The 19,107-nt window shown below is 43.6% G+C and overlaps 2 protein-coding genes across 2 annotated transcripts; one reads left to right on the plus strand and one right to left on the minus strand.

Annotated features, from left to right (window-relative positions):
• Positions 1-228: 228 nt before the first annotated feature.
• Positions 229-7,137, minus strand: mks1 (MKS transition zone complex subunit 1). Its single transcript, XM_080509439.1, has 18 exons — positions 6,925-7,137; positions 6,658-6,782; positions 5,479-5,531; positions 5,172-5,339; positions 4,972-5,072; positions 4,707-4,835; positions 4,346-4,450; positions 3,885-3,993; positions 3,739-3,795; positions 3,569-3,611; positions 3,418-3,480; positions 3,249-3,319; positions 3,097-3,160; positions 2,895-3,002; positions 2,053-2,186; positions 1,880-1,962; positions 793-890; positions 229-551 (listed from the first exon to the last, which is right to left on the minus strand). Exons 1-18 carry the CDS (start codon positions 6,999-7,001, stop codon positions 448-450), a joined length of 1,692 nt encoding a protein of 563 aa, XP_080365565.1. The 5' UTR covers positions 7,002-7,137; the 3' UTR covers positions 229-447.
• Positions 7,138-7,867: 730 nt separating this feature from the next.
• zw10 (zw10 kinetochore protein) lies at positions 7,868-15,379 on the plus strand. The gene is made up of 16 exons (XM_080509435.1): positions 7,868-8,035; positions 9,522-9,656; positions 9,770-9,871; positions 9,999-10,076; positions 10,196-10,352; positions 10,625-10,777; positions 10,923-11,120; positions 11,187-11,323; positions 11,411-11,593; positions 11,981-12,204; positions 12,297-12,368; positions 12,470-12,639; positions 12,997-13,127; positions 13,678-13,809; positions 14,838-15,040; positions 15,219-15,379. Exons 1-16 carry the CDS (start codon positions 7,931-7,933, stop codon positions 15,337-15,339), a joined length of 2,301 nt encoding a protein of 766 aa, XP_080365561.1. The 5' UTR covers positions 7,868-7,930; the 3' UTR covers positions 15,340-15,379.
• Positions 15,380-19,107: the final 3,728 nt, after the last annotated feature.

Below are 19,107 nucleotides of genomic sequence, written 5' to 3' on the forward strand. Positions count from 1 at the left end.
AATTCAGTTACAGCAATCGAAGGCTAAAGTATTACAAATAGCATCTTCCACCTAATAACTGATGTAACGTTTGTAAATGTACTTATGATGTATTTGGTGCAATAGAAATAAAATCGATTTAAAAGTGTAACATTTCAATATAAGTGGTTTCATTCAAGAAATACACAACACAGTGGCATTAGTTTATATGGAGAAAAACAAGTTTATATTAGAACAAAATACCCTCCAGTGTTGAATAAAAAAATATAGAAATTATACATAAAAATCTTTGAAAATAGTTTCTTTTCCAATGATTTTTGCAACGATCCATTTGCCCCCGAGTGAGGGAAACCACGCACTATTCTGCATATCTACGCAGATCCGGCAAGTATATTGACAGTGTGAGAGAAGTTCTCCTCTTCATGTCAAATGTCTGACAGCGTGACTGGACCACTTCACGCGTCACCCCTATGCAGAGGACTCGTTCTGGAGTTGAGACAAGGTGCAGACGACGTCTCTTGGAAGACGCTCTCGAGTGTCCTGCATTCTTTTCTTCGCTCTCTGGAAGGCCTCTGTTGGAGTAAAGCGACAGAATACGCAGATCAACGCTCCATGCCGTCTTGGTAATTCCCACATTGTGCCAGGCGATCAGGATTTCACCCAAACACCCGGCCACCACGTTCAAACACCCCGGACTTGGGAGTTATGAACAATAAGTCCCAATAAGAACCTCTCCCTCTCTCTTCAGCCTCCAGACCTCGAGAACCTGGACTTGGGAGTGATGATAAAAACAAAACCTTTCAGCTTGCTTACCGAGGATCGTGCAAACAGCTCCTTGCTGACTGAATCCTCCCAGCTGCTCGTAAACCTTTTGTCTCCTCCTGTTCATCATGGCGGCATCGACAAACGCCCTGAATCACACCAAACATGCAAACATTAAATCACACCGTGCAGCACGGGAAATAACAGACTTTTTCCATACGTGACAAACGAGCGGAGTACTCAATAATGAGTTAGTGATATTTCTATTTATTGACTTTCAGGGTTTGATATGAGGTGTAGCTTGATTTCTCTTTAGTCGAGCCAGATTTCAACATGCTTCGGATGATATTTCCTCACTGAAAAGGCAGAAAGTAAAACAATGACAGTGGTTCACAAAGACGAAACTCACAGAATTCGATTTTTGTTAGTTAATAAAGATAAATTCTGTGAATTGAGTCCCGGACATTTTAACCTTGTGATTCAGTTTTTTTAATTTGGTTATTTATTGTATCCTTTTTTTTTCTTCACATTCCTAATTTTTGGTGTTGTAATCTGCATTTTATGCATGTATGTATGTACTTGTGTATGTATGTATGTATGTATGTATGTATTGTTTTGTGTTTTGGAGAATTACATTGTTTTGCATTTGACCCGGTTAAAATTCGCAAACCACGGATGCTGGATTCATGATTGAACGTTAAAAAGTTTGAATACGTTTCAGTGAAATGTTGAAAATAAAACAAGATATGCATGCAGCCACTGGAGACTCATGATAAACAAAGTATTTAATCTTTAATCCCGTCTTATTTGATATTGAACCTTCTTTTTATTCATACTGTGCGGCACGCTGCTTAAAGGAACGTCCCTCTGGGATTAATGACGTATTTTTATTCTATTGCATCATATTCTGTCAGAATTGTCTGAAAAATGGAGAAAAAGAAGAATGAAACCACTAAAATCAGATACGAAAACAACTGAAGACGTAATGAAATGCTCGCCCTCCTTTATCAGAAATGAAACTTTATAAATGCAACATGTTTTGAGGCTCCAGGTGAATTTGACGTGGTGTAAAATCCCCAAAGCGGTTGTCTGTGGTCATGCTGGTGCAGGCGACTGTTGCAGTCCACCTCAGACTCACCTGGCCTGCTGGAGGCAGTGCAGAGTGAAGGTCACACTTCCTGCGGTTTCTGTGGAAAAGCCGAAGCGGCTCAGCCTTTCCCCCTACAGCCACGCCGGGACGTAGACAATAGATTCAGTCATGTCTTTGCCAGCGGTTCTTGTTTATTCGTTCGGAGGTTTTTCTGAGCCCACCTTAAACGTTCCCGGCACCCTGACGTAGCTGTGGTCCTCCAGCTCCGGGGAACCTCCGATAAAGAAGCGCCTCAGGGCCGAGACCGTCCCCGTCTGGAGCGGCCTCCACGTGTGACACGTGACTGTGTGTTTACCTAAAGCACACACACATACACAAACACAGTGTGGACAACAATCAACCAGCACCAATAGACATTTCAACCTAATTACAAAACGTATTCATGCATCTTCATTACGGGACGACTGCGGCTCAGAGTGACCAGCAAGCAGAATCACTTCACGTTTCAAGTTCAGTTTTAAAGGAATTGCATTTGTTTGTCTTTTAGGATTGTTGCTATGGTTCTTTTAATGGTTTATAAAAGTCTTAATGGTCTTGTGCCTTCTTGTCATATTGATTTACTTTTACCTTTTGAAGCACGGCGAACCCTCAGATCCTCCGGCGCCCGCCATTTAATCCTTTTGTTTTTTTACACTACAAAGTATTGTGTGCATTTTTATCCATAAGAAGCATTATATAAATAGAGTTCTAACTGGCTGACTTTGAATCTTTCCATTATATAGAGCAGGTACATTTGCTTTCAAGGAGAAAACCTTAGAATTTTCGGAAAAGGCCTCAATTGATACATGAAGTATCAGTATGATATTATTTTGTGAGTAGTGGCGGCCTAAACATGCAAGGTGAGAGCTTGTGTTCAGCGGTTGCGGGTTCGAATCCCAACAAATCCCACCAAAAATGTCAAATTTAAAAGGCAAAAGCATCAAACTTTCCCCACCATCTTCAGACGTTTCCACAGCTTCCAACGGCACTTAAATCCACCGGAAGGTGGCCACACGGAGCTTACCGGGCGAAGCGGGAAACAGCAGATATCCGTAGCCCTCGGTTCGAAAACGCTGCCACGAGTCCAGAGAAAGAACCTTGAAGTAGAGCACGGGCCACTGAGGGATCGATTCTGAAATCAGAAAAGAAACTTCTGTGTTGGTCCAAACTTGAAAAAGCCGGGATCAATGTAAATACGACGTTGTGGAGCTGTTACAAACACTGACCCTCTTTTTCACTCATGTAGAAAGCCTCAAAGCTGAACGGGAAACTGAAGAAAGCCACGTTTTCCTGTCGGCAGAAAGAAAGAAAGAAAGAGGATTGTGGCTTTAACAGACGTCCACAGGCTGGAGTCTCACATCTCACATCCAATACACACCTTCCCTAATGTTTTGGTCCGGCAGGTCTGGGTCACCCCCGACAGAGACTGGAGGGGCAAACTGGACCAGCCTTGAACCCACAAAGACAACAGAAAAACAATATATGACTCATAAATCACATTGAAGACCGACGACTGTCACCTGGTGTGAAGTAAAAGTGTGACTCACTGCCGGGCAGCTCCACCAGGAAGTGGATGTACAAGTTATCATATTCAAAACCTCGAGCGCAGACTGGGGACACGGGGGAAAAAGGGAATGTGGTTATTAAACGACGCTTTGAGGAGATGTCTGCTGAAACAGGCACAGCGTTTCCACGCACCTATCTCTCCGTTCATCACGTAGCGCAGGATCCCCACTGGAGGCTGCAAAACAGGCTTTTATCAAAACCCCGCAAGTTTTTAAATACTTCAATCTACATTTTAAACTCAAAAAAAAAAAAAAACACAATACAATTCGGATGTTGTGAAAAAAAATCCCTGCGCCTCTTACCATTTCAAAGTCTTGTCCAACGAGGCTGTTGAGATACTCTCTGTGCCTCACGTACAACTAAGAAAGAGATACGAGTGAATGTGTCCGTGTCCATCTATAAGCTTGACTTCACATCTGCAGCGAAGACGACAACAAGGCCAGCTCACGTCGTTGTACATGCTCTGCTCACTGTCCTTCTCCTCTGGCTTCATGGCGGCGGAGACGTCCTCCAGCGTCAGACGCCACACTTCCCTCTTCTCCCCCTCCGTGACGATCCTGTCCACGTTTTTCACAAAACCAAAACAATTACGCTTCAAAATGAAAATGACTGCAACTTCAACATAAAAGCAGATTAAGACGATGTTTGACGCCCAAGTATTTCATCTTCATTTATTTATTTTTTTGCTTAAAAAACTATTTGTGTCCCTGTCATTTTCACCTCGAGGCCTCTGCGATTTCAAATATTTCAGTTTGCATTCAATTGTTTAACATGTGAGGCGATACACATTCACAGCTTGAGTCAAACTGGAGTCATAATGACCATTAAATAATGTTGATAATGACAGACAATCAATCAGGTAGAAGATCCCTGCCTTGACTCTGTGTTGGGTTCGGATGGCTTCCTTACCTGTAGGGCTCTTTGCCTTTGTTGAAGTCAGGCTTGACGACCACGGTTCCATTGCCATCTGTTTTTAGAGTTACCAGCAAACACTCGTTCTCTTTTTGACCCAGTCTGAAAGAGGAGAGGAAGAAACGTACCTCCTGTATCAAACATGTAATGTTACATCTGCTTCTGGAAAGAGTAGAACTCTTCTAATCCGAGGGGGGGGGGGGGGGGGGGGGATGTTCTGCACTCAGTAAGGAACCACAACGACTAAAGAAAACTGCGATACCAGAAAACACCAAGAAGCTTTGGTTTCGTAGGTAAAAGTGTTCCATTTCTCCTGAAAGAGACTCGTCTGTTTTCCCCCAGATTGTGTAGTTCTCACCTCCCACTTGGGCCCAGATCTCCCATGATGTGCATGGTCTGCATGGCGTTATTCACCACACGACTGCTCTTCACGAACTCCTCGCTCGGCTCCCAGTTGATGATCTTTGACTTGTGGATACTAGAATCCCTGCAAAAACGAAAAATCATCACACTTTAATATTAAATTGATTTTTAAGTCAGCCAACACGCGGCATGTCTGTTGAGAAACAATAAACTGGAATCATTCGCTCCACAAACACACAGGAGGGGGAGGTTTGACGTACACGGTGCGTCGCTCTTGCCGTCGGTGCCTCACGCTGGCCATCCTCTCTGCCAGGAAGGTGGGGCCGGATTTGGTTGTGGTCAGTAAGTCAGAGGCATTTTGCTTGAAGGATCGGAGACCAAAAGGTAACGCACAGAGGGAGAGACAGGAACATATACAATTTGGGAATTTCCGTAATTGTGACGACGCAACACGACGTACCAGTTGGTGGAGAGGCAGACAGCTGGTGTAGCGGTCGTGATCGGTGTACGTGAAGATCCTGTAATTCCGCCGGCCCTTGGCTTTGTTCAAGGCTTTGATTTCTGCGTGGTACTGACGGTCCAGAGGGGTCTGACATGCCGACTCGCACTGAAACAGCTCCAGCTCATACTGAGTCCAGGTAAAGAGAGGTCATGAGGAAGAGGAGAGGAATCGTATGAAGAAAAGGGATCGAAGAGGAACTAAAAACTGCTGTACATGTAAACATTTTTCAGGGTAGAAATGGGATTAGGATAAACGTCAATTCTACCTGACTGAAGAATTTCTCCTGCCAGCCGACCAGCAACTCCTCTTCATTATCACCTAGAAACAAGGCAATGTTGAAGACGAGCCTTAAATATTTTTCTTTGAAGGAAACGTGCGTCCTAAGCAATGAAGAGGGTTTTTACCAAAAGGACACATTGTATGAAAACTGAAAAACTAAAAACGACACTTTCCATTGTGAACATTGCCAGTCATACTGGAGAAAAAAACAAAAAGTTAATTTCAGTATGATCCTCAATTCTCTGTCTGCAGCAGCTGAGACAGCCAACATTTCACCTCCAATAGATATAAAAGGCAGTGAAAGACGTGAAAGCTTGCTGCAGTGAACAGACCTGGTGGCTTTGACATGCTGTGGTTTGCAAAACATCCACAAAGAGACTCGATCTAGAAAGAGAGATGTGAACTTCCAGTTCAGTTCTTTTTCAAGCAGAACATCAATCTTGTCTGCATTGAATGAAAAATAGTACAGAAGGAGAAACAGAAGTAGGCACAAAAGAGGCTATTGATAAAATATGATAATAAATAGAACCACTTTTGTGCATTATATTGAATTCAGTAAACAAGAATGTTAATTATGTTTACTGTTTGTTTTTATTGGGAGTGGGTTTATCTGGGATGACTATGCCTCGATCCACAGGCCACATTTGAGAAGACAACAATTTTCAACCGACAACAATTAGTCATTCAAGGTTAAGGACATAGGAAAACATGGTGCTAAAGAGTCCATCTGATTTTGTCCATTTTGCCCCATTCTGACTTTTCTTTTAAAGACAAATTATACTTGTTATAAACACTAACAAAGAAAAAAAAAGGCAGAACAAGGTGGGAACCTATTCAGATCCTGTTAAATGTTTTGATGACGTGTTGCAGGGAGGTGTAGATTCCACCGAAAGCCAAACACCGCGACAAGGGAGATCATGCAAACTTCACACAGCGTGTCTCTATAAAGACATACAGCTGTGGCTATAAAGAGCCTGTGGCAGCCACAATCAGCACAGTGGCTGACCTGTGAATAATAAACCCCGTCGCCAGGAAAACTGACACCTGAAAAACAGAACGTGGAAAGATGCATGTACGGTAATACTGTGGTGCAGCGACAAAGGCGAAGGAGGATGTTGAAATGTCCTCTGACCCTCTGCAGCAGAAAAAAAACCAAACACTGTACCTGTTTGCTGCTCCGATGAGGACAGAGTCTCCAGTTCAATGTCTCCTCTCAGCTGCTGGGTGAGGACCTGCTGCTGGAGGTGCTGAGAGAGGGCTGCCGTGGAAGTCACCCTTTCCAGACGAACCCTCAAGAAAGAGTCGAGAAAAAATACAAAAATAAAGTGACTTGAGGATGTGCAACAGATTCCCGAGACACAAAACAGGACAGGTCCTCGACAGCACATGGACGTGATAAATGTGTCGTGTTTGTTTCCACGATGGTACTTACTTAATCCTCATGTTTTTGATGACATCCCGGGAGCGATAAACAGCCTCTCCGGTGTCTGTGTTCCAGCAATCTGCCATAGAAGCACTGACGGTGCTAGCCGCTAGCCGCTAGCTCATATCATTAGCACACTGCTCGATTTGTTTCTTAAAGTTTCTCACTTCCGTTTTTTATTACGTTTTTTTTTTAGCGGCTTGTCATAAACCTCGACCTCAGAGATGACGATTCACGTTTAGTAAACTAGAAAATTCCGGAGGAGCCTTGGGCGCCTGTCTCTGGGCTGTGTGTCGTTGCTATGGAGATTCTGGGTTCGTTCTTCTTCGTGTGAATTGTTAAGTGTTCGAAAATAGGTATACGTCAATTGCTGCCACCTAGGGGGAGACACGTGAAATGATAAAACGGACCCCAGAGACAAAAACAATCAAATGCTAAAAATACATAACAAACAATAACATCATCCACATAAACAGAGACTGAATGGTCTGCTTAAAAAACTATACGACCCCGACTGGCGCTACAAACTAAGCTGTAATCAAATAAGAAACGAAGAAGAAAAAGGGGGCAGAATGGAGTTTTCATACAAATTTACACAGATGGTTAAAAAAACACAACTTCAGACAATAATAAAGTCGCTGCTGGTATATTAATTCATTCACTTTGGGGTTCAAAGTGAGGTGGGAGAAGTAAGAAAGCGAGTTATTGTTTTCAGTCTTCCCTCATTACTGAGCACGAGTGGACGAATGTGAAAATACTTCTGGACTTTCTCAGATCCAAGAGGCTGTACAGTAAAATATAGAGGACTCACAAAGGAATTTGTCTAATATCCAGCAGATGGCAGCAATACACCAGAGTTGTGTATCGTCTGCATTATCGGCAGAAGAAGAAGACACAGAGGGGGCGGGGCCAGCCGGTGACGTCTCTGAGCCAATCAGACGGCCTGGCGGGTTCGAGTTGATGTGTGTTTGTGTTACATTTTAGTTTAAAACATTGTAAATACCAACTCTCGACCATGGCTTCGTTTGTGACCGAAGTGCTGGCCAGTTCCGGCAAGCTGGAGAAAGAGGACTTGTCGGGGAAAATAAGCAAGATGTCGCGCAAAGTGGAGGAGACGAAGGTAACGCCGCAGCTAGCGGAGGCTAAGTAAACTTTGCAGCTAGCTGTTAGCTGAACTAGTTTAAATCTCGTATTTAAGCATCTAAATCTGTCTCTTATCTAACGCAGGACAGGCTGCACATCGATTTCAAGTGGAGTTTTCAAGGTTTACGTTAACATTATTGTTCTCGGACACGCATGTAGCAGCCTCGGTGTGGCTTACGTGGCTTTATTGAGGGTCATTTCACTCCACGTTCTTCAACCTCTAAAGATGATTCACACTTTATGTGAACAGTTTGTCCAACTTTTTAGGTGTAAAATTACCTTCTTTGCACTCCTCGAGCGGAGCACATTACACCCGAGCTTTAAGCTCCGCACTGGCTGCGTGTGTTAAAGGATCCACTTCAAAATCTGACTTTGTGTAGCGTCATATCGCCACCAGAATATATATAACGTCTATAACTTGTCTGTAAAGTTTTGGATTTCACATCCAGACCCCCGAGGTCCTTAGGAAGAGGTTTACTGATGGTTCACAAGAGTTCATGTGGTGACAGTCCTTGGTGAGTTTGTACAGTGGTCCAAGAGTGGGGAACATATCAAAAACAAAAGATATGGTCACTGATTTTAGAAAGCATCAAGACAGACACTGAGTCGCTTTAATGAAAGACCAGAAAATAGAGCAAGTGCAATTGTGTAAATATTATTGACGAAAAACTGAACTTTGAAGAAAATTGCAAGTCGTTCTGTAAAAAGGGCCATCGATGCCTCAGGAAACTTGCTTTCTTCCACATTGATCGGACAATCTTGGCTTTTTATTTTTAATCGGTCTGTTATTGAATCTGTTTAATCCTTTTGCTTGGTGGCCTGGTTTGATCAGACCTCAGTAAAAGGGAGAAACTCCCTGAACCCCATAGTAAACTGATACAGCCGTCTCATTGGGGAGTCACGTTTTTTTTTTTCCAGCCCTGAGCAGCTCCATCAGCTCTTAATAGTGACTCCCCTCCTCGATGAGGCCAATTCCAGCTCCTCCCCTCTCGCTGGAGGTTCCTGGTCACACGGTGCAGGACAAAGCATTTTAAGAACACTTGTTCTTATGGCCATCACTGAAGTGAATAAGAGCCAGTGACATTGCGCTTTATTGTATTTGTTCACTTTATTCTTGGCTCCATCTATTATCGTGACACTTTATTGTATGTTCTTATCTCGGTTTTATGTTAGTGAATGCTTTTGTCTGTAAGGTTTTATTGTGGGTTTGTTTGTATCTATTTAGACCTTAATTATTTATTGTTGAATAGCGGAACATTGAGCACTTGTCCTGTCTCACTCCAACCATCTGTCTGCGTGTCTCGTTCATTGTGTGTCTTGTTCGTTACGAACAATAAAATAACCGTGAGCCCTGGTGGAAAAACACTAATGATTTGAAAAAATCTCGAAGAAGTCTTATTGTCTGAGCATGTTTGTGTTACATTTGATCTGTCCGTTCAATTTTGTCTTCCTTCTCCTGACAGGAAGACGTTTGTGACATGATAAACAAGAGGTACGGGGACTTCTTACCCGCCCTGCAAGGCTCCGAGGACCTCATGGTTCAGGTGGATACGGTCTCCAAAGAAATGGACACGCTGAAAAACTGGATTGAAACGGAGGTATGCGCGTTGGTCGGTTCCGCTGAATGTTGAGAGTGACCCGATGAAAAGATGAGCTCACAGAGTTTAAAGTTTAAAGTTATACGCCGCTTGCTTCTTTGTGTGGCTTCAAGGTTTTGCAGAACGTCCACGTCGCTGTGGCTGAATACACCAAACTGAAGCAGCAGCTGGAGAAAAATACCATCATCATAACCATGCTGGGACACCTAAAAGAGGTACTTCACATATCTGTGTTTAGTAAAAGTCTTTTATTGACGCATCCGACTGCATCGGAGAACAGAAGCGGTGTTTTGGGCATCTGTCATGTACATTTCTCTGAGCGCTCACGGGTGTGTGATCTAGTTTCACAGTGCGATGGAGGAGTTTAACAAAGCTCTACCAGAGAAGAAGTACGTTGATGCCGCCAACCAGCTAGAGCGGGTGAGAGCTGACCGCCAGGGACCGTGTGTGGACACGTTTTCACATTCATCAGATTTCATGGTGGTCGAGAGCATGTGGATTATTCGAGCTCCGCTCTCTCTCTCTCTCTCTTTAAAAAGGCAAAGAAGAGCGTGGATTCGTTGAAGAAGAAGATGTCCGATCTGCCGCTGTTCGGCGTCCTCAGCTCGGAGCTGACGGTGCAGAGGGAAAACCTGTTGTACCACCTGGGAGATGAATGGAAGCAACTCGTCGTCTGGAAACTACCGTCATCAAAGAGTAAGACCTTTCCTTCTCTGAAAGTGTGTCACTTTTCTCTGGGTTTTTTTTTTTTTTGTTATTGCAGTTAACAAGCAATTCATTCAGTCGTACTTTATCTGAAAGCCACAAGAATCTGCTTTTCAACCATTCAGGAACTACAGCCGGAGGCTCCATCACTGAGTCAAGTTCTTGTTTGTGTATTTAAAAAAACAAACTGGACCACGCGTGTGTGTCGGCTGAAGACTGACTGTTAAATGTGTGTAAATGTGTATGTGTGTGTGTGTGTCTAGATCCTGCGGGTGAGAAGTCGTTCCAGAAGGTGGAGTTGAGCCTCAGTGATGGCGGCAGGAAGGACGGTGAAGACAAACCTGCCGCGCTGCTGTGCTGCGTTCTGCAAGCTCTGGCCATCCAGGGAGCCCTGCAGCACAAACTCAAGCTCTTCAGTAAGAACAAGCACCTTTGCTCAAAGGATCTTAGTTACTTTTGCCTTCCCGGAGGCAGGTTTTCATGTTTGCCAGAGCAGCGTATTAATGGTTTGCTAGCGACCGTGTATCCGGGGGTGAAAAGGTGATTTGTGTCGTCGTCCAGGCCAGGTGCTTTTGAAGAACATGTTGAAGCCGCTGGTGATTGAGTCGTCGCTGTCGGTGAGGGTGACGGAGCCGCAGGGGAAGGGAACCGTCCTGTCCCTGCACTGTGTGGAGGAGATCCAGGAGGAGCGTTCATCCCCCTCTAAAGTCTACGGCAAACTGCTCCTGGTGCTCAACAGGCTTCATTCTGAGCTGCTCGGTAAGAAGCCCGGCCCAAACCGGCTTCGGGGCGTGCGTCGATATTCATCGCTGGTTGTTGTTGCAGACGTGTCCGTCGGGGATAAAAAGCTCTCCACTCTCTTGGGGGAGCTGATCTGGGAGGAGCTGTCGCAGTGTATCATCCGGGAATGTCTGCTCTACTCCATCCCCACTGACAGCAGCCAGCTGGACCAGTACAGCAGCGTACGATCACCTGACGACCACCACTCTCTGAAAACACTCTTTTTCTATCAATTTATTGGTTTGGTTTTTTTTTCCGCTTGCCCACAGGTGATCAAGGAGACCGAGGAGTTTGAGAAGTCCCTGAAGGAGATGGAGTACCTGCAGCGCGACTCCACCGACCTGCTCAAATACGCCCGCGACGTCAACTGCCACTTCGCCAGCAAGAAGTGCAAAGACGTCATCGTGGCGGCGCGCAAACTCATGACCTCCAAAATGCACAACACGGTGAAGGTACGAGTGAGTCTGGGGCAGGAGATCTAGATGATATGATATGTGTATATATATATATATGAGAGTAAATGTATTGTTTGTGATGTTTTTTTTCACTTCTAAGGAATAAAACAACAGATTTATTCCTTTAAGACGCGAGATGCTGGTCTGAATCAGAATCTTCATATGTAATAATAATAATAAACACGAAAAGACCAAAAGTTATGAACAAATTGAGAAAAGATTAAAAGAAATACAAATGAAATACTAAACAAAACAAGGAATCTGCTATATAAAAAAAGGTCAATCAAGCAGCTGTGTTCAATCCGTTGACCTTAAAAAAAAAAATATATATATATATGTATATAGATCGCACAGCAATTATTAGGATACGTCCATCTTTGCCAGATCACGCCGGACTCCAGGCTGCGCCTCCCGAGGCTGCCCGCCCCGAGCTCGGAGGCGAAGGTGAAGCAGGAGGGCGGTGCGGGCGAGGCGCCGATGGCGAACCCCAAGCAGCTGTCGCCGACGAGCCTGCGGCTGCCGGCGTGCCGCATCAGTGAGTCGGTGCAGCAGCTGATGGCGCTGGCGCTCGACACCCTGCACGAGGCGGTCGGCAGCTCCACGCAATGGTAACGCGGCAGAGGCGTCCGACTCGCTTTGGTTGAACACTTTGAATTAAAAAAAATAATAAATCACCCGCCTGTGTTCTACCTCCCCTCAGCGCGTTACAGCTCTTCTTCACCGTGCGAAACATTTTCCAGCTCTTCTGTGACGTGGTGCCGACCTACCACAAGTAAGGTCTCCCCTCCGGCAAGTCGCCCGCGCTGAGCCTGGCGGGCTTTCTGTGACCCATTCGTGCTCCCCCCCCCCCCCCCCCCCCCCCCCCCCCTACAGGGAGAGCCTCCTCAAGTTCCCTCACCTGGCCGCCATCCAGCACAACAACTGCATGTACCTGGCTCACCACCTGCTCACGCTGGGCCACCACTTCAGGGCTCACCTGCCGCAGCCGCTCAGCGAGAGCTTCGCCACCTTCGTGGACATGGTGCCCGGCTTCAGGAAGCTGGGTGAGGAAAAACCACCACACCGGAGTTTTTCAAGGTCTCAGCAGGGAGCCGCTGCAGGGCTTCGTGGTCACCGTTGACAGCCTTGGCGGTAAACAGTGCTAATAACCAGTCAAAGTGCTAATAACGGCAACGAGAGGCAGGGTGTAGTGTAAACGTACTGCTGAGTGGTGCATCATGGGAGATGTGGGAGAGGGTGGACGCAACGCTGCTGAGGAAAACAAGTGGACATGTTTGGAACCTCTTTCTACTCATTTGACAGGAACAAGACATTTCAGAGTTTGGGTTCTAAATCTCGTGTTTGGGAGGTGTGGTGTGGTGGTGAACTGGTCATTAACTCGCCCCGTTGTCTCCTGGCAGGCGCTCAGTGTTTCCTCACCCAGCTGGAGGCCCAGAGTGCCGAGCTGCTGGAGAGGCTTTCCACCGCTCACAACTTCTGCAACCTGGATGACGAAGGCAACTACATCGCCGCCAGCAAAGCCGTGAGGCAGGTGAGAGGAGGCGGAGGGTCCCTTGAGCTTCCCAGACGTACGGTTAGGGTGGAGTTCTTACCCCGTAAGGTTCACTGGGATCCATTTATGTTGTGGTTGGCTAGCAATAATAATTAATAATTATCAAAGGTAGTTATTAATCATGTTATTGAAAATGTAATCTGATCTGTATCAGAAACCTCGGCGCTCCACCTGTCTTTACAGGAAATGATAGCCAGTTCAGTTCTATCAGTCTCATAAGATAGACTAAACAGTTAATCAGGAATTTGAATTAATATTTAAATTAATTAAAATTACCAGGATTAACCGTAAAGCTTGAAGGATTTTGGAGTTCTTGACACAGAAGAGGTCGACATTTCATTCACCTTTGTGCTCATTAATAACACAGCAAGTATGATTCCAATAATGATATTTATTTACAATGAAAACAAATAAAACACAGATTCTAACTACCTATATACAGCTGGGTGTGTGTAGAGAGAGAGAGAGAGAGAGAGAACAACTTTCTGTGGCCTTGTGAGAGCCCAACAACCGCCTCGTCTGGTTGCAGGTCATCCACCAGCTCAAACAGCTGGGGACGGTGTGGCAGGACGTCCTCCCCGTCAGCATCTACTGCAAAGCCGTGGGCAGCCTCCTCAACACCGCCGTCACCGAAATCATTGCCAAGATCATGATGCTGGAGGTTTGGTGCTTTCCTACTGATGTTCAGCCTCTTTGGAGGACTCATCCAAGTCGCTAGGTCCTCCGGCAACGTCTGAAGTGTCTTTTGTTCCATTGTGAGATTTGTTAAGAAATTCAGTGTTGATGAAAGTGGTTTCTGAATAAATCCTTTATTTATTTTTTTACAACGCTCTGGAGCCACATGGAGCGGCTCCATGAAACTTCTACAATGTGAAACGCAAACATTTTGTTTTTAATCTTTATTTTATACAATAATAATACAATTCTGAAGTATTCAAAGCCAAGACCTGGAGGAACAAGAGTATTTACAACAGAGAAGTACAGTGGCTGTGCAGACTGCCATTCAGAAAACGGATTAAATGGCTGAATCGACTTAAAAACAACCAGGAAAAATGATTAAAACTGCTAGTAAAGCGCTTTTTTCTCTCCAGACAATAAAGATAAATAGTGGGTGTGAGGTACAGGCTTGTATAGCTAAAGTGGTGCTAACCATGAGGAAACCAGCAGCTGTTATAAATAACTCAAGCTGCATAAATACTGAAGTGGGAAAATCCAAAACAATCCCAAAAAAACAAAACAATGTATGGCATATCATTGTTTGTATTTATTTCAGGTAATTGGCATGTTTTGTATTTCCAGGCAATATTTAGTTTTTCTACCGTGTTTACAATTTAAACATTTTCTTTTTAAATATTACAACAGGTTAAAGCTCAGCTGTGGTTTATAAAAAAATCAAGTTTCTCCGTACATTAATATCAATAGATAATTCCAGATCAGTCCCTCAGCTGCTGTCCATTCCAGTCCAAATCACATTTCACTGCCAGAGCCTCGGAAACTTTCCTCCATCTTTGCAGGAAGACAAATATTTATGTGGTGGAAAAGTGTGAAAGCAGCTCTTCTGGCCATGACAGCTGCAGACGTACATTGAGTTTCTTTCTATTGGGGGGGGGGGAGGGGGGTAGAGAGAGTCTTCTGCTCTTGTGTCGTGAAGACGAGACGTTCCGAGTCCCGGTCTGCTCTGGTCTGCAGGACATCTCCTCCGAGGACGGCGAGCACCTCCACACCCTGTGTCAGAGCGTCATCGAGGAAGGCCCGCTGGTCTTCATCCCGCTGGCCGAGGAGAGCAGGAACCGGCGGTACCAGGAGGAGGTTCCGCTCCACGTGAAGAAGTGGGGCACCTTCAAGGAGCTGGTGGTCGTGCTGAGAGCCAACCTGCAGGAGATTGTGGACAGGTGAGAGGCTCACAGGATTTTACTTTTACACACACACACACACGCTCACACACGCTCACACACGCCGCAGATCAAGGATCTGCCTGCCGGGTCGTCGTCATCACAGATTGTGAGCGTGAAAGTCTTTATTTGTGACTCTGTTCGTCTGGCTGAAGTGTGTGTGGTTCCCCCTGGGCAGGTGGGCCGACGGTAAAGGTCCCCTGGCGGTGGAGTTCTCCAGCCTGGAGGTGAAGAGTCTGATCCGAGCCTTGTTTCAGAACACGGAGAGGCGAGCCGTCGCTCTGACCAGAATCAAATAAAAACTCTCCCGGCAAAACAAACCCACTGCACTTTGCCTTCCTGAGGATGCCCCCCCCCCCCCCCCCCCCCCCCCCCCCCATGCGTTTCCATTTTCTGCTGCATCTCGGAACGTCGGAACATTTCTATGTACATACGTTGAACTGTCTCTTTTTTTTCCTCCCTCTCTCTCTTTTTAAGCCAAAAGTTGGTGACATCTTTTAAAGCCGTTCTGTAATCAGTGTGTTTGTGTTCAGTCCTCTTTACATCAGTCACCCTATATCTCTCTCTCTCTCTCTCTGGAGGTTTAACGCACAAATCCAGCGGAGGTTGTGTAACCAGGGATCACCATCTGTTCACACGAGATGTTCAGGGGTTAACTTTACGGCACATTGTTAATCAAACCTCCGCTACAGTTACTTCTTAACTTTCCCAGCCGCGGGATTTATTCACGTTTCACACCCCAGTGACCATCTAATTGTGAGAAACAGCCTTAAAACTGTACGTTGGCCAAATGTATTTATTTCAAATAAACCAAAACGTGCAACTTTTCAGATGATGGGTTTTTAACCGGGGTGTGTTGTGTCGAGTGTGGCATCCAAAATATGCAAATGTCATTTCTTGAAGCAGTGTGGAGTGAGGAATGTCTCTGAGAAACGTTGTGTGTGGTTAATTTATAACCTGCATTGTTGGGGAAACCCTGTTATATACTGCTGCAGCGGCTCCATGGGACGTTTACAACGTGAAATGCAAATAAACCTTTTTTGTTTTTAATCTTTACTTTATTTGTTTTCAACAATAATGATCAAAAATGGGTAGAACAGTGTGGAATAGTTCTTTATTGTCTCCCTGAAGGCAATGTTAAGACGGTGTTGACAGCAGTGAAGTGCAGTTACAGCTTCTTCTGTTGCAGCAATAAATACACAAGAATAAAATATAATTCCGTTGAGAAAAGATTGAATATTAAAACTTCTTCACCAAGACTTGGAAGAACAAGAGTATTTACAACCGAGGGTACAGTGGCCGTGCAGATTTTCATTCTAAGAACTGAAAAAGGAAAAAAAAACAACTGAAAAGATAATTTCCAGTAAAGGTTGTTTTTTCTTCTTCAGGAAATCAAAAAGAATGGTGGAAAAAAAAAAAGTCTAGTATAGCTACAAACTGCAAACCATGAGAAAATGAACAGCTGCTGAAATACCCAAGACTAAAGTGGGAAGATAAAATGAAATCTCAATTGTATCTATAGGACATCATGAGTGCTACCTCAGGTTTATTTATTTATTTTTTCTTTATTACAGTTAATTAACAGGCCAATTAACAATTTTTCTTTCTTGCAACTACTGTTGAAGTCTTTGAAAAAGGCTATTAAAAAAAAAGGATTTTATGAAAATGTTCATTATATTCTTTTTCACTGTAAAATGTTATTGTGTGTACTGTACATTTACTACGGAACATTAACTATCATAAACAACTGGTGAATTACACATCAGTTTTAAATCCACAATGTGAAGATGAGTTGGTAGAAACTCGTGAGTTTCCACGTCAAAATACTCATATTTATTTAGACTTAGACCAAAAAGTTTGTTTTCAACATTTATGTGCTGTAAAGTACAGCAAGTTGACTTAATCGAGTTTCCATAATACTTTTTAAAGTTGTGAAAACATCAATAACATGATTATATTAAGGTACTTAAGATGATGTAAGCAACTTTTATATTGTAAGTTCACTCAGGTTGACTTTTTCAACTTAAGTTTACTATTTCTACTAAACCTACTTGCTTTAACTGGGTGACGAAAACGTTACGTTACGACTTGACTACGAAATACCCAGAAAAACAAGTTTCATAAGCGACAACAGTTCTGGTGGTCCCATTAAATATCGAGTGCCATCGGGTCAAAGGTGAAGGTCGAGGTCACAAAAAGGTCAAAAACATATTTTCATCATAACGCGGTCGGTTTTTATCAGATTGATGTCAAACCAACGCCAAAATGCTCCGTTTTCAATTCCGCGACATGCAGTGATGTCATCACCCTGGCGAGGGGTTGAGGGTCACACGGAAAATTGTAAAATGTGTGTACATCGGTGTCAAAGAGTGACAAGATGGAGAAATTCAAACGACCGCGAGAAATGACGGAAGGAGTGGTGTCGTAGATCACATAACCATGGAATCCATTGGTTTCCATGGTGACAAATGTGGTGTTGGCGAAGGTATGTGCTCTAGTTCCGGTTATAAAGAGTAATTTAATGAAACTGATAAAAAGTGAGGAATCGTCAGTAAACACTTTTTAATAATTTCCAACAAGCTGTCATTTTATAAGGGAAGGTTGAAAGTAAAAGGCTGCAAACACACAGCATAAAACCTGTAAAAACAAGTCTTGAGGTAAAATCCTGAAGAAATCAGCAGAACACAATCTATTAACTTCAAACACACAATCCCATCCAATTCATCTGGAACTGTTTTTACACCGTGGACTTCTGGGGGTTAAGACTCGTGCCGTAACTGAATGTCTTCTGTGCTCCTGTGGGTGAAATCTGGAAGCGTGCAGCTCTGTGACAGTGGCGTGAGCTTTGTGGAGGACAGAGGGGGAGGAGACCCACATCTGGAGCGCTGAAGCAGCAGCAGCTCCGGCATCCTTCACTCCACCAGAGCGCTGACTTTCAGGAAGTTTCACTCTGCCTGCAGATGCTTCATCCTAAAAAGATGCTTCACAGAGGTACGTCGGGATTTTTTTTTTCATGTTTTATGTCAAAACCTTGATCAGTGACAATCTGCATTTCCATTTTTGTGTAATTATGGATATTTAAGCTGTGACGTTTGGTATTTTTAAGGTGTTTTTCCTTAAGTTTTCTTTATGTGTCTGTAGTATTCAAATCGTTTTAGAGTGGCTTTTCTTCACCTTTTCTTTCACTGACTTCAAATGTAATTATTATACTCCAAAAAATATGTTAAAAGTCCAAACAACACCTAAGAAAACAACATTCAGTCTATTGCAATCTTAATAAATGGCAATAAAAGTTGACTTTGTACTCAAGAAATAAGAAAATAGAAAAAGTTTACATTCATCCACTGTAATGGGAAGAACTCCAGGTATTTGCAGCTAAACAAAAAGACTGAGAGGCGTTACAATGATAAATAGTGACACAAAAATCTAACACAGTGACATTAAGGATCATTAAATAGGATCTTCTTTACTTGAGTTACAAATGAACCTTTTTGCACAAAAAAAAAAAAAATCCTATTTCCCTGACGATTTAAGTCTAAATCAAAACACATACAGATTTTGTTAATAATTGATATTAGCATTATTGTTTGCTATGGTGGAAAAACCTTTTCCTGATCTGTGGGACTCTAAAATGAAAAAGGGGAAATAGACGCTCTTAATGAGGACCAATGCTTCCTGAAAGGTGAGTTTTATTGAAGACAGTCGTGCAATTCAACCTACTCCTTTATATTACTTTATGTCACATCAGAGAAGATTTCACCAGCTGATATTTATACTGTCACACTATAATAATCATGATTGTAGATGATTGTTATTGATGCTCATGCTAAAATCATCTCATTAGGAAACAGAAGGTCAAATGAGTTGAAGTCTGTATTTTGTCACACTGCTTCGCTTTATTGCATCAACTCGATGCAAACTGTAGTGAAAATGTCACAAAATACTAAACGATACCTGGTTACTTTGTGGAAATATATAAGAGCACCATTCAGTTTTAAGATATATAGTTTGTGGTGAGATACGTTTTGACAGAAAGGCAGTTTTTTTGTTTGTTTTGTCTTCAATCT

This window comes from Blennius ocellaris, assembly GCF_963422515.1.
Source record: "Blennius ocellaris genome assembly, chromosome: 14".
NCBI classification, from domain to species: domain Eukaryota; kingdom Metazoa; phylum Chordata; class Actinopteri; order Blenniiformes; family Blenniidae; genus Blennius; species Blennius ocellaris.